Source organism: Crinia signifera, chromosome 6, assembly GCF_055691185.1.
Source record: "Crinia signifera chromosome 6, ASM5569118v1, whole genome shotgun sequence".
NCBI classification, from domain to species: domain Eukaryota; kingdom Metazoa; phylum Chordata; class Amphibia; order Anura; family Myobatrachidae; genus Crinia; species Crinia signifera.
In genome coordinates this window covers 132,218,639-132,243,276 of record NC_139222.1, presented here as the reverse complement: position 1 = coordinate 132,243,276, position 24,638 = coordinate 132,218,639, and the positions used below count along the sequence as shown (strand labels likewise).

The following is a 24,638-nucleotide window of genomic DNA, read 5'->3' as shown; positions in this document are numbered from 1 at the left end:
TGCCATAAGGCACGGGGATAGCGCATATTCCCCTGATCGCCTAATAATAAATCTACCCCCTAGAGATTTATCTCCCACAACACAAAAAAATACAGACTGGCGATATGGTCACTGAGTGACCATTTAGCCAGCAATAATGGCTTAAATCACTTTGTGTACAGGGATTGTGCCCATTTGGATAGTAAAGTATTAACCACGTCAGTCTACACCAAAAAAAAAAAAAAAAGTGGAAAACCTCATGTTGATCATGTCCAGGTCAACCTTCTGTCAATGCCAACCTGCGGGATCTGATAAATCCTATGTACAGCCTCTGATCCAATGCACATGGTTCCGCGCATCGAATTGAAAGGTTAAACAATACTATTTGGGCACTACTTACCTAATTCTGATGAAAATAACATAAGTCATATAAAGTGTATTGGGGCCTTTATTAACAGTTTACAGATAGTCAAAAAGGTAGAAGGGCCCTGCTCGCAAGCTTACACTCCCCTTTAGAAGCTTTAGTAAATCTACCCTACTGTATTGTCTCACTGCTAGTTTTGGGTAGCAGAAACCAAGATAATGGTGCGTACACACGGGGGCGATTATAGCAAATATCGCTGGAAATATGGTCGCTGAGTGACCATATTGCCAGTGATTTGAGTGTGCACCAGCAATAAATCGCCAGGTGCGCGCTCCCGTTTTCAGCCGCTGAATAGTTGCTGGTCGCAGGAGCATGCTCCTCCAACCAGCGACATTCACTGCCTCTTCTCCCGGCAGTGTGACATTCTCATCTGCGACCATCTCTGGTCACAGATGAAAACAGGACACTGAGCAATATGACTGCTGAGCAATATATTGCCAGCGATCATATTGCCCCGTGTGTACGCACCTTTAGTGTCTATGTTCCTAAATGACAAATAGATAATTTACCTGGCTGTGCTGTACTTAATTTATTCTGGAGTTAATGCCATTTACATGTGTCCCACGCTCCTTATTAAGGAAAATGACTGGGGCAGTAATACGGAGTACCACATGTCATCAGACCATCCACTGCACCGACAGAGTGGAATATTTGAATGGTCAATACCCCATCGGCTTTAAATAGTGTGCTGAATACATTTTTATGTATTTTATTCCAGGTAATAAATGCTGAAACAGCTAAATGGTGTATCAATGTTTCAGGGTGTAAATATTCTGAACAATTATTGGTCTTGACTAAAGGCGTGTGTGGACCCTGAAAATTGAAACACCATGAAGGCATTTGAGCATTAATTTCTGTGGACCTAGTGTGCCACCCATTATGGATTCATATAAATTGCAATATGAGACATACCAGGCAAGTTGATAAATTGCATGTGAGTGCAGGACATTTATAGCAAAATACATTCACCTATAAAATATGGATATATAAAGTCATGTACCTAGTCTTCACCTACCATTGTAATCTCTCTAATTTCTCTAATTCTTCCTTCCCACTCTCTGACCACAATCTGCTCTCTTTCACCCTCTCATCCTCCCCTCTCCCCTCATTGCCCAGACCCACAGTCACCAGACGTAACCTCGGGTCTCTTGACCCTACGGTCCTGTCTTCCCTGGAGACTTTCCTCTCTCCTCTTTCAACCATGACTTGCCCCAACCAGGCTGCCTCTTTCTATTACTCTTCTCTCACCTCTGCTCTCGACTCTGTAGCCCCCCTCCACACTGTCCTCCTCCGACGCTCTAAACCCCAACCCTGGCACAACAAAATAACACGATTCTTGCAAAAATGTGCATGCTCTGCTGAACGCCTCTGGAGGAATTCTCACTCTTTGGCAGACTTCCTCCATTTCAAGTTTATTCTCTCCTCTGCCAAACAATCTTTCTTCTAATATCTCATCTCTTCCCATTCCTCCAATCCCTGACGTCTCTTTGAAACTTTCAACACTCTACTTCGCCCTGCACCCTTCATCCCTCACTGCCAAGGACTTTGCCTCCTTCTTCCTCTCTAAAATTTAGGTAATCCAACATGATATCTCCTCCCATACCCCCTCTGCTGCCCATCCACCCCAATCATCCCCCCCCTCCCAACTACCCCACTCTGTCATCCTTCTGCCCTACTACAGCTGAGGAAGTCCGCTCCCTCATCTCATCCTCTCCCCCCTCTACCTGTCCCTTGGACCCTCTCTCCTCAGTTCCCTCTCCCCCACTGGCTGCTCCCACCTTGCTCACCTCTTTAACCTATCTCTTTCTACTGCCATCTTTCCCTCACCCTTCAAACATGCTCAGGTCTCACCTATTCTTAAAAAAATAAACCTAGACCCTTTATCTCCCACAAGCTACCGCCGCCCTATCTCTCTTCTGCCATTTGCCTCTAAAATACTAGAACGGCTGGTTTACAGGCATCTCAACAGCTACCTGTCTGACCACTCCATTCCACTGAGACTGCCCTAATGAAAGTCACCAATGACCTGCTGTCAGCCAAATCCAAGGGTCACTTCTCCCTGCTTATCCTATTGGACCTATCTGCTGCCTTTGCCACTGTGGATCACCCTCTCCTCCTCCACACACTCCAAAACATTGGCCTCTCTGGCACAGTCTTCAACTGGTTTTCCTCTTACCTCTTCAACCGTTCCTTCTCAGTCTCTGCCTCTGGCTCCACCTCACCACCGCCATCCTTCCTGTCAGGGTCCCGTCCTTGGCCCCCTTCTGTTCTCTCTCTACACCTCCTCTCTGGGTGCACTCATTAACTCCTTTGGCTTCCAATATCACATCTATGCGGATGACACCCAAATCTACATCTCCTCTCCTGATCTGTCCCCCACTGTTTTCTCTCAAGTTTATAACTGCCTCTCTGCCATCTCCACCTGGATGTCTGAGCGATTTTTGAAGCTGAATATGGACAAAACCGAACTTATTATCTTTCCCCCTACTAATATCTCTATCACTGTTAACAACACCATCAACTCCCCCGTTCCCCAACTCCGCTGCCTGGGTGTCACTTGACTCCTCACTCTCCTTTGCACCCCACATCCAAGCTCTGGCCCATTCTTGCCGGTTCCAGTTTCGCAACATTGCTCGCATCAGGCCCTTTCTCTCACAGAGTGCAACTAAACTGATCATCCACTCATTGGTCATCTCACGGCTTGACTACTGTAATGCTCTCCTCACCGGCCTCACTCAATCTCCAGTCTGGCTCCTCTCCAATCTGTCCTCAATGCTGCAGCCAGGCTTATCTTCCTCTCCCGCCGCTCTAATTCTGCCACTCCCCTTCAACAAAATCTGCACTGGCTTCTATTCCCCTACAGAATCCTCTTCAAACACCTCACACTCACATACAGGGCCATCTCTAATTCCATTGCTCCATATATCTCTAACCTCATCTCCATTCATACACCCTCCCGCCCTCTACGGTCGGCTGACAAATGCTGTCTCTCCTCCACCCTGATCACTGCTTCCCATGCTAGAGTACAGGACTTTGCCCGTGCTGCACCCCTTCAGTGGAACGCACTCCCTCGCTCCATTAGACTCTCCCCGACCTTGCAAAGCTTCAAACGGGCACTGAAAACTCACCTATTCGTCAAAGCATACCCTTCCACTGCATAAACCAGCTGGTTCTCCGACCCCTTACGTTTACATCCTGCTATCTAACCACCACCCATTCGCTTGCACCTCTTGTAATCTGTCTGTCTCCCCTTCCTACTAGATTGTAAGCTCCTCCGAGTAGGGCCCTCTTCCCTCCTGATGTCAAAGCCCACTTCTCTTCACATTTCACTCACAGCTCTCCTATACTCAAACACTCAGTGACCATCTTTGTCTGCATACTCATCTCCATCATTGGCATCAAGCCTCTAGTTGTATGTTGATTGAGTCCTCACTAATTACATTTAAGCTGTAATGTGTATTGATCTGTGGCGATCTTGGTACTCTTTACTTAGTTGGGCGCCCATCGCGGGCATCGCGGCCAGTACATTAACGGCCGCGACGCGATGCCCGCCATCACCGCGATTTCCCATAGGGTTCAATGTTAAATTTAGTGCTGCCCGCGATTTTACATTCAATGCTTCAATGGCCGCGATTTGGCCATAGGAATCAATGTTAAATGGGCTACAGAGCCCAAATAGGCACAATTAACACTTAAATGTCCCCCCAAATTTGTAACGCCACCCCACGATCCACGCCAACCCGAAGCGTGGCGAGCGCAGCGAGCCCGCGAGGGGCGGCGTGACGCGTCCTCCGACCTTTTCATACCCCCACTATCCACGTCGGCGTGGAGTTGAGAATAGAATAGTGTGGCGAGCGCAGCGAGCCCGAAGCGTGGCGAGCACAGCGAGGGGACATGGATACCTGTGAAGCCCGCGTAGGGCCACGTTTACCTGTGAAGGTATCCGCGTGCGCTCGCCACGCTTCGGGCTCGGTGGCTCGCCACACTATTCTATTCTCAACTCCACGCCGACGTGGATAGGTATGAAATGGTCGGAGGACGCGTACCGCTGCGCTCGCCACGCTTCGGGTTGGCGTGGATCGTGGGGTGGCGATACAAATTTTGGGGGAAATTTAAGTTTTAATTGTGCCTATTTGGGCTCTGTAGCCCATTTAACATGGATTCCTATGGCCAAATCGCGGCCATTGAAGCATTGAATGTAAAATCGCAGGCAGCACTAAATTTTACATTGAACCCTATGGGAAATCGCAGTGATCACGGGCATCGCGTCGCGGCCGTTAATGTACTGGCCGCGATGCCCGCGATCACCGCGATTTCTTTACCCACGACGCCCGCGATGGAGATCGTGGGCGCCGTGATAGGTAAAGAGTACCGCGATCTTTATTTGTACTCTATTTTTGTTATTTATTCAATGTTATGCCAAGCTTTGTCTCCCTGTATTGTTCCTTTGTATAGCGCTGTGAAACACTTGTGGCGCCTTATAAATAAAATTATAATAATAATAATATATAAAATTCTTGAATCATGTTTTCATTATATCAGTGTATACTGTTCTGAATATTAATTTTTGTTTCCATAGATGCGGATGTATATTTGTATGTAACGTTAGTATTTACACAGCGGACCACTTACTCATGTGCTGTGCACATGCCAAGGTAATTTTGCAATACCACTTGCCACTAGGATTTATTTTCAGAGTTATCGATAGACACCATTCTGGGGCTGTTTTAAAAGTAATGGTGGAAAAAAAAAAACTTTTGGATCACAGATTTAAGCATGATCAATGCTTACAGTACATCTTTGATCATGAAATCAGAAAATGTTTAAACCAGCCCTTCTGCAAGAACGTAGCCACTCGGGAAGGTCAATGTTCCTCAGGTTTGTACTGATTCTGCGAATGTGCATGCAGTTGTTGATATTTTGTGACAGCTCCAGTGAAAATCTCATTATTTCTGTGTGGCTAATTCTCTTGTATTTTTCATGTCTGTAGCCTGAAAAAAAAAAACACCCCACAGAATGGCATAGAAATTGGAATCCAGCACAAAATAAGAGCACGAGCTAAACAAGAAGACACTGACTTACAGTACATGACATAACAATACAAGTACATGTATATAAACATTGCTGCATCAGTGGTTATATCAAGCAGATAAGCAGCAGGATGGCCAAAAAAAAAATCAAAAGGTTAGGAACAGTTGTATGGAGTACATTATATTATAAGTAAAGGAAGAAAAGGCAAATGAGAAAAAAACCAACCCATGAGAACTTACATTCTTAAAGGAGGAGGAGAGACAAAATAGGTATGCAGTGTGCATAAGGCAATGGGTTAGTATGGGAGCTGGATAGTTTTGATAAAGTAGTAGATCAAGTAGTAGCTCATGCAAGTCCAATCATTTAGAGGATTAATATGTAGCCACTAGGTTAGGGTCAGTTGTACCTCAAGCCTCAGTGACATTGTTTGAGACTTGGGCCCTAACGCCACTTGATTCACCCCGTTGCAATTTCACAATGGGGAACAATGATGTAGATCTGCACATGGGCAGGTCTACACTGCAGGCGCCCTCTGAGACTTGCATAATCTCTGAAGTGCTTGCAGTGGGGTAGAACCATGCAGGAGACGCCCAGGAAACCGCTAAGCATCCCCATGCAAACAGGGGCAGCTTCCTACTTTCTGTGGGCCGATCGCTGACTTCACAGTGCATGGAGAAGGGCGCCGCCAATCTAAGTCACCAGAGAATGACTTTGATTTCTGTAGCACTCGCTAATCTATCAATGGTCAGCCACCATCAAATGATTTGTGGTCCCCATGCAAGGCTGCAAATGGATGCTTATCCAAAACATCCATTCGCAGGCTTGTGGGGACATTCGGCAGGCATACGTGTAGGCGGCGTTAGTTTGCTCACATAGCAGCGAAAAAACACTGCTTTGCGAGTAAACCAGAATGAAGGCCTTGATCCGCTGATGCTGGCCGTTCTATTTGATTAAAATCTGCAGAGGATGTGAATGAAACTGTGCCCACTCAATCATCTCAAAAGGTGACACCATGAGGCTGAGAATCTGGGATGATGAAGGCACCTGCATATCCTCGCCTGTATATTCAGACTTTTCAGAAACAGATGCTGAACTTCAAAGTTCAGTATGGCTCCTAGGTGTAGCATCCATCAAGATGGTAAGAGAGCAGAATCTTTTTCAATTCAGAAGACACCCATGTCTCTGGAGAAACTTCACAGTCATTTTATGGTGATCAAGCAAGTACTTCTGAGAATTGGGCAGAATGAGCAGGTTTGTCCAGGTAAGGAATCACCCTTATTCCCGGACAACGACTGTATGCTGCCATGATTTCCATAAGTTTTGTGAAGATTCTGGGAGGTGTAGCCAAGCCAAATGGAAGTGCCTGGAACTGGAAATGTTGGGACATAACGCAAAACGGAAAAAAGGAGCAATATGCAGATAGGCTGGTTCCATTGTCAACACTATAGTTCACAATGTTTCTTTATGAAATTTGGGTACATTTACAAATTTGTAAAGAGATTTAAAATTTGGAAAGAGCCTGGATGTCCCGTTTGGCATGGGGACCAAATACAGAGTTAAGTGATATCCGTAGCATATTTGGTGTTGAGGGACCGGAACAATTACTCTGGACTGCAGCAGGGACTTTATTACCACGTGGAAGTTTTCCACTTTTAGAGGATCTGGTGGAAGGCCTGTGTAAAAGTATTGTTGAGGGGGTTGTCCCTTGAAGGACACTACACACCCATGGGTCACACCTTCCCACACCCAAGCATCGGAAGTGGTGCTGAACCATTTCAGTGCAAAGTGAAGTGAAGAAGGCGTCCTGCTAACCTGGGGTCCCTCAGAGGTAGGGCCACACAGTTAGGCAGCGGGTTGATCAGATTTAGCAGGGGCCTGCCTGGTGGCCCACAGGGTAAACAGGCTGTCTTTGCAGAGAGGCAACAATTCTATTAAGCTCCTTCCCAAGAAGAACCTCACACATGAAAGGAAACATTTTTAAGTTCCTTCTAGAATCTAAATCAGCTTTCCACAAACACAACCAATGTGTTGAGCCAATATTGAAGTAGCTGATGCCTTTGCTACCAAAATACCCACATTGCACAGCGCATCACAATGCTGCTTGTTTAATGTGAATAAATGCACATTTTGCAACTTCTGAAAAGGAGTGTAGACAGCAGAACAAGCACACAGCCACATACAATGCACATAATATAAGTACAATGTACTGCAATGAGCTTAGTCAACTGTTCTGCTTCTAAAGGAGCAGGTAAGATATCAATGTGGTAAAACGTTTTTACAGGGGTGACCAGTCCAGCATTCCCAGACCTTTGCGTCGAGATAGATATCCCAAAAAAAAAACATTCTTTGACTAATAATCAGTTACCGTTATGCAATGCAATTACATATAGGGGCAGATTTAATTGTTGGGCACCCTGGCTGTCACAATTCAGTAGGTGCTCTTTTCAGGCAAGGATTCATTTTAGGTCTCAGCCTCCTGAGGTGCAAGCTGAAATGTGCAAAAGCACTGCAGTTGGGGCACTCATACTGGAGTTTCAGCACTAACCATGACCTTTGCTGCTTTGCACAGCTAAACCTTGTACTTTCCAAAAGACAATCAAATCGTTCCCATGGGCACCCCCTTATGTTTAGGTGCCCACAAAACAATTAAATCAGGCCCTTGTTGTTTATATATCCAACGGTGTCTGAATTGTAGTTAAAATAGCAGGCATGTGGACTATCCCTTATTTTCTCATTTCTAACAAATCAAGTTCCTTAACCATTTGACCATCATCTGTGAAAGATGTGCAAAATATCCGTTAAAAATGCCAGCGATGCTCACATTTGTTATACAAATTCAAATAAAATGTTCTGTAAAAATAGATTAGATTTCCTATATAAAAGTAAACATTACAGGTCATGCAATATTAATTGTTTGCTTGGCAATTTTCACACCTATTTTTGACAAATTCACTTGGCACTCAAATGGTTAATCATGCAGTGATTAATTACTACATTTTATTGTAATCATAGTTATCCCTAAGAGTGGAAGAGTCAAAACATGAAAACTTCACAATGCCCTACAAATACCATCTTTGGAAGCAAGAAAAGAGTCTAGGGAAGGCCTTCCTCTGGACTGGCAGACCTGTTTTCTAAAAAAAAAATTCTTGGTGTGTCTATTGTCTCCAGGGTTATGCTCTAGCACACGGGTAGCCAACTCCAGTCCTCGAGAGCTACCAACAGTTCACGTTTTCCAGCTCACCTCGCAGGTACACAGATGCACTATTACGGACTAACATTTTAGATCCGCAGGTGGTGCTAAATACTTCACTTGTGATTCTGGGCCTTATTCTAGTTCACTCTGACAAAAACCTTCTTAGATGGACAAAACCATGTGCACTGCAGGGGGGCAGATGTAAAATGTGCAGAGAGAATTAGATTTTGGCAAGTTATTTTGTTTCTGTACTGACGGCTTTATTTTTACACTGCAATATAGATCTCACTTTAAAGTAAAACCCCACCCAAATCTAATTCTCTCTGCAAGTAACATCTGCCCCGCCTGCAGTGCACATGGTTTTGTCCATCTAAGAAGGATTTTGCCAGAAAGCGTGAACTAAAATAAGGCCCTCTGTGAGGAGACCTGGAAAACATTAACTGTTGGTAGCTCACGAGGACTGGAGTTGGCTACCCCTGCTCTAGCACCTTCATTATGTTGTTACAATAATGGCTTCCCTATTCCTTATTCCACGCTCTTTCCTCCCCTTTATGGTTTTCCTTTCCTATTCTAATGCAGGTTTCCAAACAAGAGGTTTTAAGAATATCCTTGATTAAACCCAGATTGTTAAATCAAATTTACTGAGGTACTATTTAAGTCACCTGTGCTCATGCATGGATATCCTTTAAATCTGAACTGTAATGTCAGAGTTTAGAGTCCATTATAGACTAAAAGGACTATACATTCTCAGAGATGCATTTAGCATCCAGCAGTGGGGATGCCGAAGTTCACAATACCGATGCTTGTGTCCCAGCTACTACCAGGCACTGGTTCCTGAAATCCTGACTGCCAAACTTAATCATCATGGGGCAGGTTATGCCGGGGAAGGGGTTAGGCACTAGTGGAGAGGGATACAGTTATGCTACGGTTGACGGTGGGAAGGTAACTATACTTAAACCCAGTCGAGATTCCCTCCTGGAATGTCGGTGTCCGTATACTGAATGCGGGCATCCCCACTCTGGTCACCTGTATGCATCATTCCCAGCGCCTCCCTAACACACTTTGGTCCTTAGTCCTGCTACAGAGTAAATGGAGGCATTACTAGCTGTTCATTGGTAATACAACAATCATTCTTTATATTTCCAAAATAAAACCTTTGGATACATTTTCCCTAAATCTCTTGTTCCACCGCTGTAAGTAGAAAGGGCATCTGCTACAGAATATAGCTTTTACAACCCATCTGTCTACTGTAGCAAATGATCAAACACTGCCTTGTAACCAAGAAACCACTTTTGTATAGAAGACCTTTAGCTGGAGAGCAGCTTCTAGCCTTGAGACTTCACATGACCTTCCACCCATTTCCAGTTCAGACATATAGGGAATAAATTAATTACTTATCACATCAAGGTAAAACATTTCACTAGACAGATTATACATTTTATATATAGATATATTTATATTTTAGTATTTTTCAACCATTTTCTCATAATCCTATTTTACAACATACAAAATAGACATCAGTATCTATAAGTTCAGATTATTTCAGAGTAAAATATACATTAGAAAAGAATAGTACCAAATTTGCTCAGTGTTTACCCTTTTCTTGACCAATAAAGAAGCAATTGCTTTGGGGCCCAGTTTCTGTTCTTTACAGAGAAGTGCACCATGGGGGGAATGTACAACCACCACTCTAGGCATCATAGCAAGGAAATACATATACCAACTGACACTCCGCAGAACAAAGCTTTGCTCCAATCAGCATTTAAAAAGGGTGTAGTAGTGTTTAGGAAAGGGGAATAGTTGATTGCAGTTTACAGGCCTAGCTCTTTAGGGATCTAACTAAAATTAAAATGTCAATTAATGTGTCCAGATTTGTAGTGGGAAAGGACTGTACCTTATAAGCCACAGGCCAAACTCCAACACAATGGAATCGCATTCATGACAGAATATTGCAGCTCTCTGAAAAATTAAAAACAAAATAAACCCCTGGGGATCCCCAATGTTTTTTGCTTTTCAAATGCACCTCTGGGCTTCCTTAAAGGAGTATAAGTGTAATGGGCAATGGTGATTTTCACAGCAGTAACTCCTGCTTTACCTGTTGGGTGGGGGATTGTAAAACATTTTCATTATTGCTTTGGAGAATTTGTGCAGATAATCCCAAAAGCCTGGCCTATTCTTGCCAATCAAGGGCACGAGATGTTCTCTCCATAAAAATAAGGCAAATAAATCCCCACAAATTGAAGCAGCACTGGGGGCATTGGCAGTCATTAACATGCTGCAGCCTATAGTGTTGTATTGTCTCTATGCACAGAAAATAACATGCTGCAACAGCAAATGACAGTATATAGCAGTTTCCATTGCACTGTATAACAATGCAGAGTATCTACAACTTGTTCCAAATGTGCTGTTCCGTATACACGGAAAAAGTCCAATACCCAGTACATGATCCATTATAAATGTCAGTGTTACCATTGTTATCCTACACATTTGTAGATAGGAAGCCAGTTACCAGAGTGCAGTCTTCATGTCTGGCATGGGGTGGTAATCTTAGTCATATTATGGAATACAATAACATTAAAAATGTAGTGATAAGTGTAGGAAGACACGGCCATGAATGGATACTAGAAAAATAAAAGAAAATGAGGGGGAAGGAAAGTATTTGGGGTTTGACATAGCAAATGAAAAAAAAAAAAAGGGGGGGGGGGGGGGTGGGGGCAAAAATTCCAGTGACCTTAAAAAGAAAACACCACTTATGAATAACCCTCCTTTCATCATATGCATAGACAGTGAAGTGCGTAACCACCGAGAAAGATCTCACCAATCACCTTATAACACATAAACAGTCATCACTAAAATATGTCACACTTCAGACTCTGGCAATACCAGGACCATCCTCACTCTCCTTGTAACTCCTCCAGTGTTCCAGATGCACAATTGTTAGTGTTGCTGAAGGCTACAATACAAACTATTCATTCTCCCAACTTTTCAGGTTCTTCCATCTTATGCTTATATCCAGAGTCCGATATTTGTTATCCTGGACCCGCTTTGGAGGGGCCTGGGAAATTAGGAATAGTTCTGCCAGGCCTCGTGTGAAGAAAGTGCATTGTGTGGAGGATGGGACCTAGTCTTTGCTAACCATCCCGGACATCCTTACTTTCAATTGTAGAATATTCCTATAGTATAACTATTGTTCTCATATACAGTGCCTACGTTGTCGAGATTTTGTATCCCCTCAAAAGCCACTGCCAAGGTATTAAACTATTCAGTTTCTCATGGCATTAGCGAATGTAACAATCCATAAAGATAGACACAGATAGAATGGAAGGGCGGAGTCATGAGTTTCCTGATTAGACACAGGAGTTGAAGCCGTACAATGCCCACTCCCGTGCAAGGTGTGGAGAGGGCTGTATCGGAGGCGAGGATACGGAATGCATAGAAAGGTAACTGGGAAACTCCCAGATCCTTTTTGTTCACAAATGTTTTCATGCACGAGCAGCCCCACTCTGCAGGAAATAAGGAGGGAGCAATGGAGGTGGGCTGGGGTGAAGAGTCCAGGCAGCAGAAACCAGTTGAATCATCTCACCTTGGAATAGGAGGCAGTGGCGGAGCACCACGGGTCCCTGGAAGACAAAATTATGTTGATTAGTAAAAACATACTACAGAACTTAATGCATTCACCTTGCACATTGTAAAATTTCACCTCTGACTGACTTGCTGGGGTAGATTTTTTGGAAAGGTCTATAATCCTCAGGAGCAGGAAACTCGTCCACCGAATGGAAGGAATATTTTGATTCAAAGTCCTCTGCAATACGAAAACAGGAAATATTTTATATAGCAAAGTAAATAATACAGGAATGAAGACATATTTGTAAGAATAGCTGAACGAGTATGTGTCCAAGTAGTGCCAGCTGGGAGGAAATGTGCCGGTACTTCACAACACCCAGGATTTTTTAATTTACTACGGAGACTCTTTATTCTATTAGCAAAAACATATTCTCTAGTATCTGGAACTTGCATGCATAACAACTGGAATACATTTGGAAAAATGCTCAAGCATTATCTTAGTTTTATTTGGGAAAAGGCACTGAAGCAAAATTGTCTATGCCAAGTACAGATTAGATTGGTTTTGCGTACTCCCAAATATAAGCTAGAGCAGCGGTTCTCAAACTGTGGGTCCCGACCACCTCAGCATGGGGTCACTACTCCATGTTGCTGGCCATCAGACTAATGTGTTGAGGGGGGACAGGGGATAACTCATTAAGTAAACACCCACTGCTTCCCTCTTCTATATCCCTTTCCCCCTTTTATATCCCCTCATTACCCACTGCCTCTCTGTCACAATAGCGCCCACTTCACTGACCACAAATGTGGCGGCCATTCTGTGGTAACTTGCTGGGGTCCTGTAATAATATTTATTGTCTGACGGGGTCCCAGAGAAAATAGTTTGAGAACCTCTGAGCTAGAGCTATAAGAAAAGACACAGGAAAGGTTAATCTGACCAGACACCATGATTTCTACAATGGATTTTGACATTGGTCGTTCTGCTCATGTACTGTATTTTCGCAATGAAGTTAAGGCGGCCCATAATAGTGGCTCACCAGATTAAAAACACTGTAAGAACCAAGCAAATGTGACTATCAAAAGACTATAGTGCTGGTTATGGAAAGGGCCACATCATATAACATGACACGAGAGCCTAGTAGTTTCATAAATGAATCTTATGTCAGATTACACATATTATAGCAAACAACCATGACCGATAACAGTCAGTATACTTTATAACAAAATTTTTGAACATTTCAGTGTGCCTGTGGGCAGAAACAATTGAATACCACTAGCGGGCATGCACAGGTGGAAACAATTAAATATTACCCTTAGAACAGGGCTCGACAAACCCCGGTCGCCAGGGCGACCAGAATTTCCTGTCTGGCGACAAGATCCTGTGTGGTCTGCCGCTGTGTGTCAAGGAGTTAGGACGCAAGACAGTGTCCCAGCTCCTGCCTAAGGGGGTCACATAGCTGCGGATATCAGCGGTTATAGCACGCATTTTACCCTGAATTCCCCCCCCCCGGGGACTCAGTTTTACAACCTGAAGGGGTCCCCGAGGACGCGCTCTGCTGCAGCTGTGAGCCGCCAGGGAGCCAATCACTGCAGCGGCCGCCCAGCAGCCAATCACTGTGTGGCCGCCTGGGAGCCAAGCTGGGGTCCCTCCTCCTCCTGTGCCCCCTCGGCTGCTGGATGATGTGCAGTGCACCGCGGTGATGGTGCGGCAGCGAATGAGTGCTCTCCCTGCACACTGCAACTGCCCTGCACTCCCCTCGGCCTTCCTCAACCCCATGTACACACTGGGGGATGACACTGGTAGAGAGGGCAATGTATATTTTACAGAGCCGGGCAGGTCCGGCACAGGGGAGGAGCCACCCACCCAGCCCGCCGCGTCCTCCTCCCGCATGCTCAGACCCTGGCAGCCGTGCCCAGCTCCCAGGAGGAGAGTTACCTGCAGTTAATGGCTCTGCAGCTGTACTGCAAGCTGGAGGAGGAGGTACAGCCTGGGGGCACCTGAGGCATGTGTGGGAGTTGGGGGGCTCACTGTGTATGCTCATATGTCCCTGTGACACTATATACTGGGGGTCCCTGTGACACTGTGTACTGGGGGTCCCTGTGACACTGTGTACTGGGGGTCCCTGTGACACTAAGTACTGGGGGGTCACTAGGTTACTGTAGTATACTGGGTCTTGCTATATACTAGGGGTCACTGCTATTTACTGTGGATCATGGTTGGGACTGGAGGGGGGAGGGTCAAGATTAAAAAGTAAACTGACCCCCTATTTATTTATTTATTTACAGTTTCTTATATAGCGCAGCAGATTCCGTTACAGCGTCTTATATAGCGCAGCAGATTCCGTTGCGCTTTACAATAGTAGACAGTGATAAGACAAACTGGGTAACAGACAGACTTGGAGGTAGGAGGGCCCTGCTGCAAGCTTATAATCTATAGGAAGATAAGTCTAGATCTGCCCCTGGTACACAGTGGAGCTGCTGCCTAAGAATATGCTGCTGCCGCAGGATATGCCCCACTTCCTGGAAGCCTGGTCCAGGCTGGCCAAGCTGGTTGTGGCTGCTACCTACTACTTCACCGCCAACGACTGGAAAAGGCCCCCGAGGCACTGCCTGGGGGCCAGCGGAGCCTCATCCCCAGCCCAGGTCTGTCTTCTGCGTGTGCCTCATATGTAGTATGGCTCCCCTGCCCTAGCTCTGTACACCTTGTATTAAGCCACGGCTCTAGTCTGCCAAACATCCAACCACCCTCCTGCAGTGCTTTGGTCCTCCTCCCCGTCGACCCCCTCAGTTTTCAAGGGAACCCTGCACATGAATATAATTAATACAGAATGTGGTGGCCTGTCATTTTAAATTCACTATGTATATATGTATAGAACTATAAATGTGGTGCGGCAGTCAAAAAAGAAATTATTATGCATAGAAGAGCTATATATGGTGCATTTCTACAATAAAGTCAGTAACTGGATAATGTCAACTAAATTTCAGTTGACATTATCCAGTTACTGACTTTATTCTAGAAATGCAGTATATATTAATTTTCTGTGCAGCATACACACCTTGTCCAAGTTTTCAGTAATTTTTATTGGTACTCCCTCATCTTTGCGGCCACCTCCTATGCCAGTTACGGATTTTCACCGTGCCACCACCCTGGGTGCATGCCACCATCTATTACCTTTAAAGTAAAGTTGTGACAAGCGGAGTGCAGCTAGCCACCAAGCCTGAAGCGTGGCGAGCGGACGTAAGCGGTGGCCGCAAAGATGAGGGCTATTTTATTTTGTCTGGCTCCTACACTTTTGTCCTGGCTCCTAGATTTTAGAAAAAATTGTCAAGCCCTGCCTTAGAATGTTATAACAGAAACAAAGACACCCCTCCCCCCAAGATGGCTGCATCACCTTCTGCAATAGCAAAGTACGTCAAATCACATTAAGAGAAAATATGCTAAAACAAATCATCTAGATTTTCTGTCCACAATTCTTGCAGCTTCCTACTCTGAGCACTACCACACCACAGACAGGTAGACAAAAAAATGGAGCAACACTGTACAAAGACCTTTAACTAGTCAAGTGCTGATTGGAATAGCAGTAAAGATAGAAGGTTCAAATACGTCCTCATACATTTATCCTCAATACACCTTGCAGCACAAGAGGTATAGGGGGGGTATACAATTCTCCACTGCCATTTCCGACAGGGGAAATAGCGGTGGGGACCTATTCAATGCAGTCTTTACCGACAGCATTGAAGAGGGATCACGGCAGAACGAGCACGACTTTAGAAGCGGTCAGGCCAGTTCTGCCAATAACAGCTGTGGATTGTCACGATCATGGCTGCAGATGGACAATCCGTGTACGTGGACACGCCCCCTTTTCGCTGATCGGCAGGCGGGACATTGAATTCCATCTGAAGATTTGCTGTGGGGCAAAATGCAAACTGGCCAGGATCACCGCTGTCAGCAGGGATCGACAGCAGTGATTGCATACCCTTCCTTAGTGTCCCAAGCAACTCTGCTAATGTTTTGCTGAAAATGCACCATCGTCTGAAGCTACCAGATTCTCATGCCAAGAGGGGCTGTTTGGTATGAATGCAGCAAAGATTAACAAGGACATATCTGTAAATGCAGGCATATCAAAACTAGCACTGTATTTCCCAAACCCCCGATCCATATAAGGAATAACTATATTCCTAGGGTGATCTAGTATAGGAACTATATTCCTATAATAGCTAGGGTGAAGAGCTGTAGAACATGGGAACAATTATCCACTGACATCACATGAGGTTTCTAAGGACAAACGGCATGTCTAACCAGAAATAGTATGCGGTCATTAAGTCGACAGTCAAAAGGTTGACTGACAGAATGTTGACACATGAAAAGGGTCAACATGAGTTTTCCCCCCCCCCAACAACCGACTTGGTCATACTTTTCTAACCCAGTCTTCATAAAGGGGGATATAAGTGTACCGAGCACAGAGTGGCACAGTGTGCAAAGCATGGAGCGCGCAGCGGAACACTTATAAAAAGGTGCCCGTATTGACCTAGTTGGACATAAACCGCCAATTTTTTTTTTTAAAATAACTCCTGTTGACCTAATGCATGTCAAACCTTTTCATGTGCCGACCTTCTGCCTGTCTACCTAATTATCCACCTCCCTCCAAGCTCACCTGCTGTGTAAATCACATATACTATAAAAAAATACAGTCTACATGAGCAGTCTATGCATGCCATCAGCCAGCAGTAACTAAACATCCAGATTCCTAGAATTCATTAGTTCCTTTATTCAGGTGTAGAACCAATATACTGTATGCTAGTGTTGAACAATATGATTTATGCACATTAATTCATGTGCGCAGCTTACAAAATAATTCTACTAGCAGCAAGACAACTATGCTGAACCTAAGAATATTCATAACTGCATGTTAACCATACCTGCAAACGATCTTCCCACAGAGATAGACTCACGGTGTCCATTTCTGATCGGGGGAGGAGGTGGAGGAGGACCAGAGGGAGTTCTAGAAGGAGGTGGTGGTGGCTTGGCCCTGCTTTGTGTCGTTTCACTTCCACCAAGAACTCTGTAGGGAGGAGGTGGTGGAGGTGGTGCATCACGGCCCCCATTACGCACTATGGGAGGTGGTGGTGGTGGAGCTGAAAAATGAAGAATATTTTCAAAACGATTAAATCCAAGGAGGACGAGAGAGAGAGAGAGAGAGAGAGAGAGAGAGAGAGAGAGAGAGAGAGAGAGAGAGAGAGAGAGAGAGAGAGAGAGAGAGAGAGAGAGAGAGAGAGAGAGAGAGAGAGAGATTTGTTAACTTGATCACAAAAATCCTTACAAAATTCCAGTAAAAGAAGACCCATTATGTAAACAGTATTTGAAGTGTCTCACCTGCCCCTCTCCCTGGGGGATCTCTGGCAGGTGGTGGTGGTCTGCTGCCACCTGGAGAAAGATTTGCAGAAGGTGGGGGTGGGGGTGCTAGCCCTCGTACTGGTGCAGTTTGTTTACGATGGAGCGAGTTGTGCCGTTGTGGTAGTTCTGGTGCCAGCTCATTAATGGGACTAGGTGGTCCATTTACAGATGCTGGAGGCTGCCTGTAAGGTGGTGGAGGAGGAGGCTGTCCCTGAGAATTAGGGACCCTCATATTGACAGGAGAAGGAGGGGGCTTCACTGGAGGAGCAGCAGGAGCACGGTGACCTGGAGTTGGTGGTAGGGGCTTCTCTCTATTGTAGGGTTTGGTGTTCTGGGAAGGAGGAGGAGCAGCCCCAGCATGACGCCTGCCAGGAGGTGGTGGGGGAGGTGCAGAGGAACTGTGCTTCATTCCAGGACTAGTGGCACTGGGGGGCCGAGTGAGGTCTGGTAGGGATGGTCTGTGTGATCGTCCAACATCAGGAGGAGAGCAGCGGTTGCTACTGCTGTCAGAATCATCAAGGGGCCTACCCCCTGATACTGGGGGACGGGGAGCAGCTGATCGTGTTGATGAACCCTGAAGGGGAGAGCGACCAGAGGGTCCTTCTGAAGAAAAGGAAAACAAATATATACAAAAATTCAGTATGAATCTGTAGAAAACATTAAACAATGTATCAAAAATAAAAAAACAGGTACAACAGAACATTGGATTCTCAAAACTATAAACGTAACTGCTTAAAAAGCACTAGTTTTAATTGCAGGTCCTTAAGGACATACAATTTGTTCTTTATAATAAGGTTAACCCAAAATGGCTTAGTAATTTACAATGCTTGATACTGCATATGAAGTTATTACCATGTTTCCTGAATACTCACATAGCAAAGTATCTAAGGCCGAGCACTCATCAACTAGCGTCACTATTTATTCGATGTATACTTTATTGTAAAGATCCAGAACTTCTTTACATTTTGCACACTACTGTTGTTTCATTAGTCATAATACTGTATATCAGGGATTCACAATCCCATTCCTCAAATACCACAAACAGAACATATTTGGTTGAGTACACAAGTTGGTTAATGTATTCTGCCAGATCACTATCACACAGGGTTCCAAAGACAGACATCCTCAAACATAACCTGTTGGGGGAAAACATTGGTACTGGTTTAGTTTCACGGCGGCAGCTCTACGCTACGCTGACAATGTAGCCTAACCTACTTTTTCAGCAAAGCAAGCGCCGCCGTGAAACTACACTGGGAGCAGAGTTGGTGCTTCGTTGTATACTAACCGATCCCCGCGGGCAACGGATGGCAGCTTTCAGTCCCTCTCCTCCGGCAGTGACTCCCCGGTGCCAGCAATGTATGTAATTCAGCGCATTGCTGCTGGGGGAGCATCACATGGTTTCCCTGCTCCCCCAGCGGCACTAAGCTGGCAGTGCTGGGGGAGGGGGACTGAATGATGGCACCGGGGAGTGAGGAGGGGGACCCATCGGTGGATCGCGTGGACACGGTGACCGGGCCGGAGGAGGGTAAGTATAATGCACAACAAACACATTTCTCCCACTATTTACGTCGGTGTGGAGTTGATTTTATAAAGTGTGGCGAGCCCGAAGCATGGCGAGGGCAGCGAGCCCCGTGAGGGGAATCTTATCCGCGTGCGCTCGCCATGCTTCGGGCTCGGTGGCTCGCTGCACTTCACACAAATCAACTCCACGCCGACGTGGATACTGGGGGTATGACGTGGATAGTGGGGATTTTAACCACTGTTTCATTTCAGGGCTACAGAAGCAGTTATGTAGTTTACGTAGGCAGCATAGTGCTGTATTGGTATTCTCAATACAGCACTACGTAAACTACGTAACTGCCGCCGTGAAACTAAACAAGTATGAAAAAGTTACAATGAAACCACCAATTCAATGTAAAATAAAAAGTATGAACAGATCATAAATGGGGATATTTGAAACACTTAACGGTACTAATTTTGTAAATTTAATATTTCACTGTCACTCTGTATCATTGTCCTGGAGTGAGCGGACAGAAAGGATCAGACACACTAAGTGGTAAATTTATGAAAGCATCTATAAAAGAAAAGGTGATGTTGCCCATAGCAACCAGATTCTGTATTTTTTATTGCATCCTAGAAAGATGATAGACAAAATCTGATTAGTTACTATGGCAGGGGTTTCAAATCTTTTTAGAATCACGACACCCTAGAGCAGTGTTTTTCAACCACTGTGCCGTTGCACACTAGTGTGCCTTGAGCTGTTCTCAAGTGAGCCCCCAGATCAAGAGATGTGCAAACCAGCTTATAGCCTCCACCAGTTCAACTGTTATTTACTGGTCTCTTCTTTTCATGTAAAAGGCCAATGTATCTTATTTGGGTTACCTGTGGGGACCAGTGTGATTGTTTGTTGTATGGGAGCCAATAGGTTTGGTTTTTGCCTGTGGGGGCCAATGTGTTTTGCCCTGTGGGGTTATCATGGTGTGCCTTGGCAATTTTAAAATCTTATTTAGTGTGCCGCAAGGTAAAAAGGTTGAAAATCACTGCCTTAGAGTATCAAAAAATTTTTTACGGCACCCCTAGTTCCAAAAAAAATAAATAAAATGTATATCTAATTAAGTAGATTGTGTTTATATGTGCTTCTTAGGTTCAGTTATGTGTTAAAGGGCAGTATTTGCTTCTGTACACATTTTATGATTGGAAGCCACCAGCACTGGTTTTGTCCAGAAATAATTGACCATAAATAATTGAATTGGTCCTGGACCACCAACTCATGGCAACCCTGCAAGTGTCCTGAGGCACCCCAGGGAGCCTAGGCGCACAGTTTGGGAACCACTGTACTATGAGATGAGGAGAGCAGCATAGAAGAAATCAATGGAAAGCTGCAACTAAGTGACAGTAAGAGGGAGAGAATGTGGAATGAGAGGAGGCCGGAGATGCAGTAAGAAAAGAAGTGCATTGAATAAATTGGTTAAAAAGATTAAAAATAAATGGTTTCTGTAGGGAAAGGAAAGCTAGTGAAGGAGTGGAGAGGTTGAATCAAAGCAGCAGGATAGGAAGATAAGACAAGTGGAAAAAGGAGTAGAGAGAATTTTGGGATAGAAGACCCAGAGCCGGCCCTAGCCAATATGATGCCCTAGGCAAAATTTTGCCTGGTGCCCCCCTAGCACTAGTTAAACCTCTGATCCAGCACACGCAACCCAGTAGCACATATCACAGCAGCAGCCAACAACACCCTCCATCCACTGGTGTATCCATAATGTGTGCAAGGTTTACAGTGCCTGAGGGCCCCACACACTGTACACCCTGCACCCATTTAATTCTACTCACCTCTCTATCGCCCTGGCAGAGAAGCGGTAACTATCACTGGGAAAATGGCTGCGTGTGACCAATATTCACATTATACAGCACGTAGTGACCCATTCATATTACACAGTGCGTGGTGATCCATAATTAAATTACACAGCAAGCATCCACATCGTTGTATTGTTTCAGAACAGTGCTGGCTTTTCTGGGAGAAAAATAAAAAATAATATATATATATATATATATATATATATATATATATATATATATATATATATATATATATATATATATATATATATATATATATATATATATATATACATACATACACACACACACACACACACACACACACACACATAGTATACGGGAATATTCTATTCTACCAACGCTACATTGACGATCTCATTCTGGTATGGAGAGGGGACATTTCCACCATCGATGATTTTATGGAAGGCCTTCAGAACAATGAATTCAATCTTAAGTTCACCCACAAAATGGATCAAAAAAGTATCGACTATCTAGACTTGGTTCTGGAAGGTTCCCCTGGAGAAACAGTGACCACCAAAACTTTCTTCAAAGAAGTGGATTGTAATAGCTACATTCCATATGACAGCTGTCACCTACCACAATGGAAGGATAGTATCCCATTTGCACAATTCTGCCGCATTAGAAGAAATTGCAGTTCTATAAGAGATTACAATGACCAATCCTTGATGTTGGCGAATAGGTTCATCGAGAGAGGATATGACCCACAAAAAATCAATCAAGCAAGAAGTAAAGCGTCTGCTAGACCACGGGAAGACTTCCTATCACCAGTTGAAGCCCCATCCACCAAGAACTTTGGAAAACGATCCTTTGTAACCCAATATAACAAGGAAAACTTTAAAATTAAGAAAATTCTGAACAGACATTGGGGCATCTTACTGAAGGATAACATCTTGGGCCCACATCTACCGCCCAAACCAGATTTGCTTTTTAGACGTGCAAAAAATCTTAAAAGTATCATTGCTCCCAGTCAATTGAGAGCTATCTCCAAAAAACCACCAGAGAGTAATTTTCTGACAAAAGTGGTACGTTGCACACCTTGTAATAAGTGTCTGTGTTGCAAATTCATAGAAAAATCCCCATTCAAACATGAGACTGGAAAGAAAAAATATTCCCTGAACCTCCCAACTACCTGTAATTCGAGTTACGTGATTTACCGAATCACTTGCGGCTGCGGAGCTATGTACATCGGCAAAACAAAGCGGCAGGTCAAAATTTGGATACAAGAACACATCCGTAACATCAAGCATAAAGTATCCATCCACAGTCTTTCACGGCATTATACAGAGAAACATAATTCCTCTGTGGAAGTGAAGAATTTCTCTTTCACATCTTAGAACAAGTCACTGTAGATCCCAGAGGTGGAGATCGGGACCTAAAACTCTCCAAACAAGAGACATTTTGGATATACACACTTAACACCCTTTACCCTAAAGGGTTAAATGAAAATGTTGACATAGTGTCCTTTTTAGGTTCATAGAAAATCCTTATTATTTTTTGGACACTAGTCCCTTTCATTCAGCTGCCCATCCCCTCCTTTTTTTTTTGGAAGTTGTATGGTTGGGTCCCCATCTTTTGAATTAATTTTGTGTGGTACTTTGGGCCCTCATACCCCTGGGTATACTTTGAACCTTTCCCATAGCATATTCCTATTATATCTGTCTATACATTCATACCATTATATGTTCTTTCTTCTTTCCTATTATTAGTGTATATCCTTTAAGAGATTCAGGATTTATACTCCACCCTTGTACCCTTTTTCCCATCCTATTGGCACTACTACGGTTCTATAATATCCGCTTGGGGCATACTCTGTTCTAAATATTATATCCCTATACGGGACACTATTTATGGTTGGGTTCACTTTTTCTTTATATGTTATCACACTTTAAATCCATACATAAATTTCTGTATGAAACTATGTGATATCACACTTTAGATCTATGTATAAATTTCTGTTTAAAATTTCCTTGGATATTATTGGTCATCATGTGATCACCAGAATTTTTATAATCTGTATCACCTGTACAATCTGTAAAAAGCCCATATTCACAACCTGTAAACATAGGATATATATCCTCTGTCACCCATTACTATGTCATCATTGTATTTTGATATGTAATGTCAGATCCATCATTGTGGTTTACCCAGACCTCATAAGAACATTGGGTTTAATCATTAAACACTATGTTTCTATCCCATTCAACACTGTTTATTATTTTCCCCTTAAATATTTATGCTCTTATTATAGCAACACTATTATCCCCATTATCGGATTGGGGAATGCATAGGTGCACTATATAGAATGCTAGGTATACTAGCACTTAGGACACTTAGTTGCGTGACTTGGCCCTCTATTATCTATATCAGCCGATTATACGGCTCCCTGCACTTTCACTTTAAATTAGAATTCCAGCTATCCACATTACATCTCATACCCGGTTTTTGCACTCCTTCCACTGACCGGATAGGACGGCCCACATTCAGGGTATAAATTAGGTCCACCCTCCCATAGTCCATTCATTCTGGAAAAGGTGCAGGAGAGTTCAGTTGTGCTCACCAAATTCTGGTAGGTTATCCTTTGATATATCTGACAATTGTTTATGCTATTATGCTGTTGTAATTCCTTATGCTGTTGGATTGTGATTCACATATCCATTGTCTTTACTATTGTCACCCTGTTTATATGAATATACTGTTGAAATTTATACATTGGTGAATCACATAGCCATGTTGATTAGGTGGATTTATGATATATCCAGCCATTTCATCTGGATGTAGTCATTTATATCATGCGGAGGTACAATATTGTTATGCCGATATTTCCAGGTACTAACACTACAAATGCTTTTGTAATGTGGCCCGTACTATACTGTGCTTATATAAATCGCCCAGCCATGCATACTTTATTGGACCCGTAAGATATCAGGTTGTCCTCTGTTATATACACTGAATCGGATTATTAAAGTTGTCCTTTTCAGATGCCATCATCATTGAGGTTTAGTGATTATACTATCGTTTATAGCCTCTATGATGGTATATTGACCCCTTAGTTGTGAGTTAGAGTCTTTAATGGTCTTGGGCATTCTCCCTGTTATAATTGTCTACTCAGCCTCACTTTTCCCTGAGCTAGATTTGTTATTAGCACATGACCCCACCTAAAGTAGGTATGGCCAATGAATTGTTAGCATTGATTTTGTGCTTGGTGACCTTTTGACCTTTAATGGTTCATCTATCTATAGGTACACTCCTCCCCCTTTTTTCCAGCGCCCTATTCTGCCAAAAGGGCCCTTATTGAAGGCCTGTCTACATTGGGTATGTCCATTTACCTTATATTCGTTTATGCTTTCTCTCCTCCTCTTCATTATCCTACTTTTTGCTCCTCCTATTATTGTGGTAGAATTTTGCTACTTGTGACTCATGAGACACATGCTCTGGTTTACAGAATTTTACAAAGTCCTTTCCGAACTCTGTTTGATTCTTACAAAGAATTTTAAAAGATTGTTTTTACAACATACCGCATTCTACCGGTATGTATTATATATCATATTTCTCTAAATTTCTGAAAGAAAAAGTTTTAATATTCTGTGTGATATATATATATATATATATATATGATTCTTATGGCATTCTGTACCACCCACAGTGTACCCCTGAGGAAGTCTCTTCGGAGACGAAACGCGTTGGGTCGTTTCCTTGCG

The 24,638-nt window shown here is 43.8% G+C and overlaps 1 protein-coding gene and 1 long non-coding RNA gene across 5 annotated transcripts in view; one reads left to right on the top strand and one right to left on the bottom strand.

Annotated features, from left to right (window-relative positions):
- Positions 1-9,074: 9,074 nt before the first annotated feature.
- WIPF2 (WAS/WASL interacting protein family member 2) overlaps positions 9,075-24,638 on the bottom strand; it is a 41,115-nt gene continuing 25,551 nt past the window's right edge. For 2 of the 4 annotated variants that reach the window (XM_083147250.1, XM_083147251.1), the window contains exons 7-10: positions 17,563-18,186; positions 17,109-17,324; positions 12,328-12,429; positions 9,077-12,247 (exon numbers count right to left, since the gene is read on the bottom strand). In XM_083147250.1, coding sequence (XP_083003376.1) covers positions 12,207-12,247; positions 12,328-12,429; positions 17,109-17,324; positions 17,563-18,186 — 983 coding nt within the window. In that variant the 3' untranslated portion in view covers positions 9,077-12,206. Of the gene's footprint in view, positions 12,248-12,327; positions 12,430-17,108; positions 17,325-17,562; positions 18,187-24,638 lie in introns of all 4 variants that reach the window. The other 2 variants (XM_083147252.1, XM_083147249.1) reach the window with 2 other exon arrangements.
- On the top strand, positions 23,455-24,465 carry LOC146007070 (uncharacterized). The gene is made up of 3 exons (XR_014444229.1): positions 23,455-23,506; positions 24,180-24,252; positions 24,383-24,465. It is a non-coding gene; the product is annotated as an uncharacterized LOC146007070 (long non-coding RNA).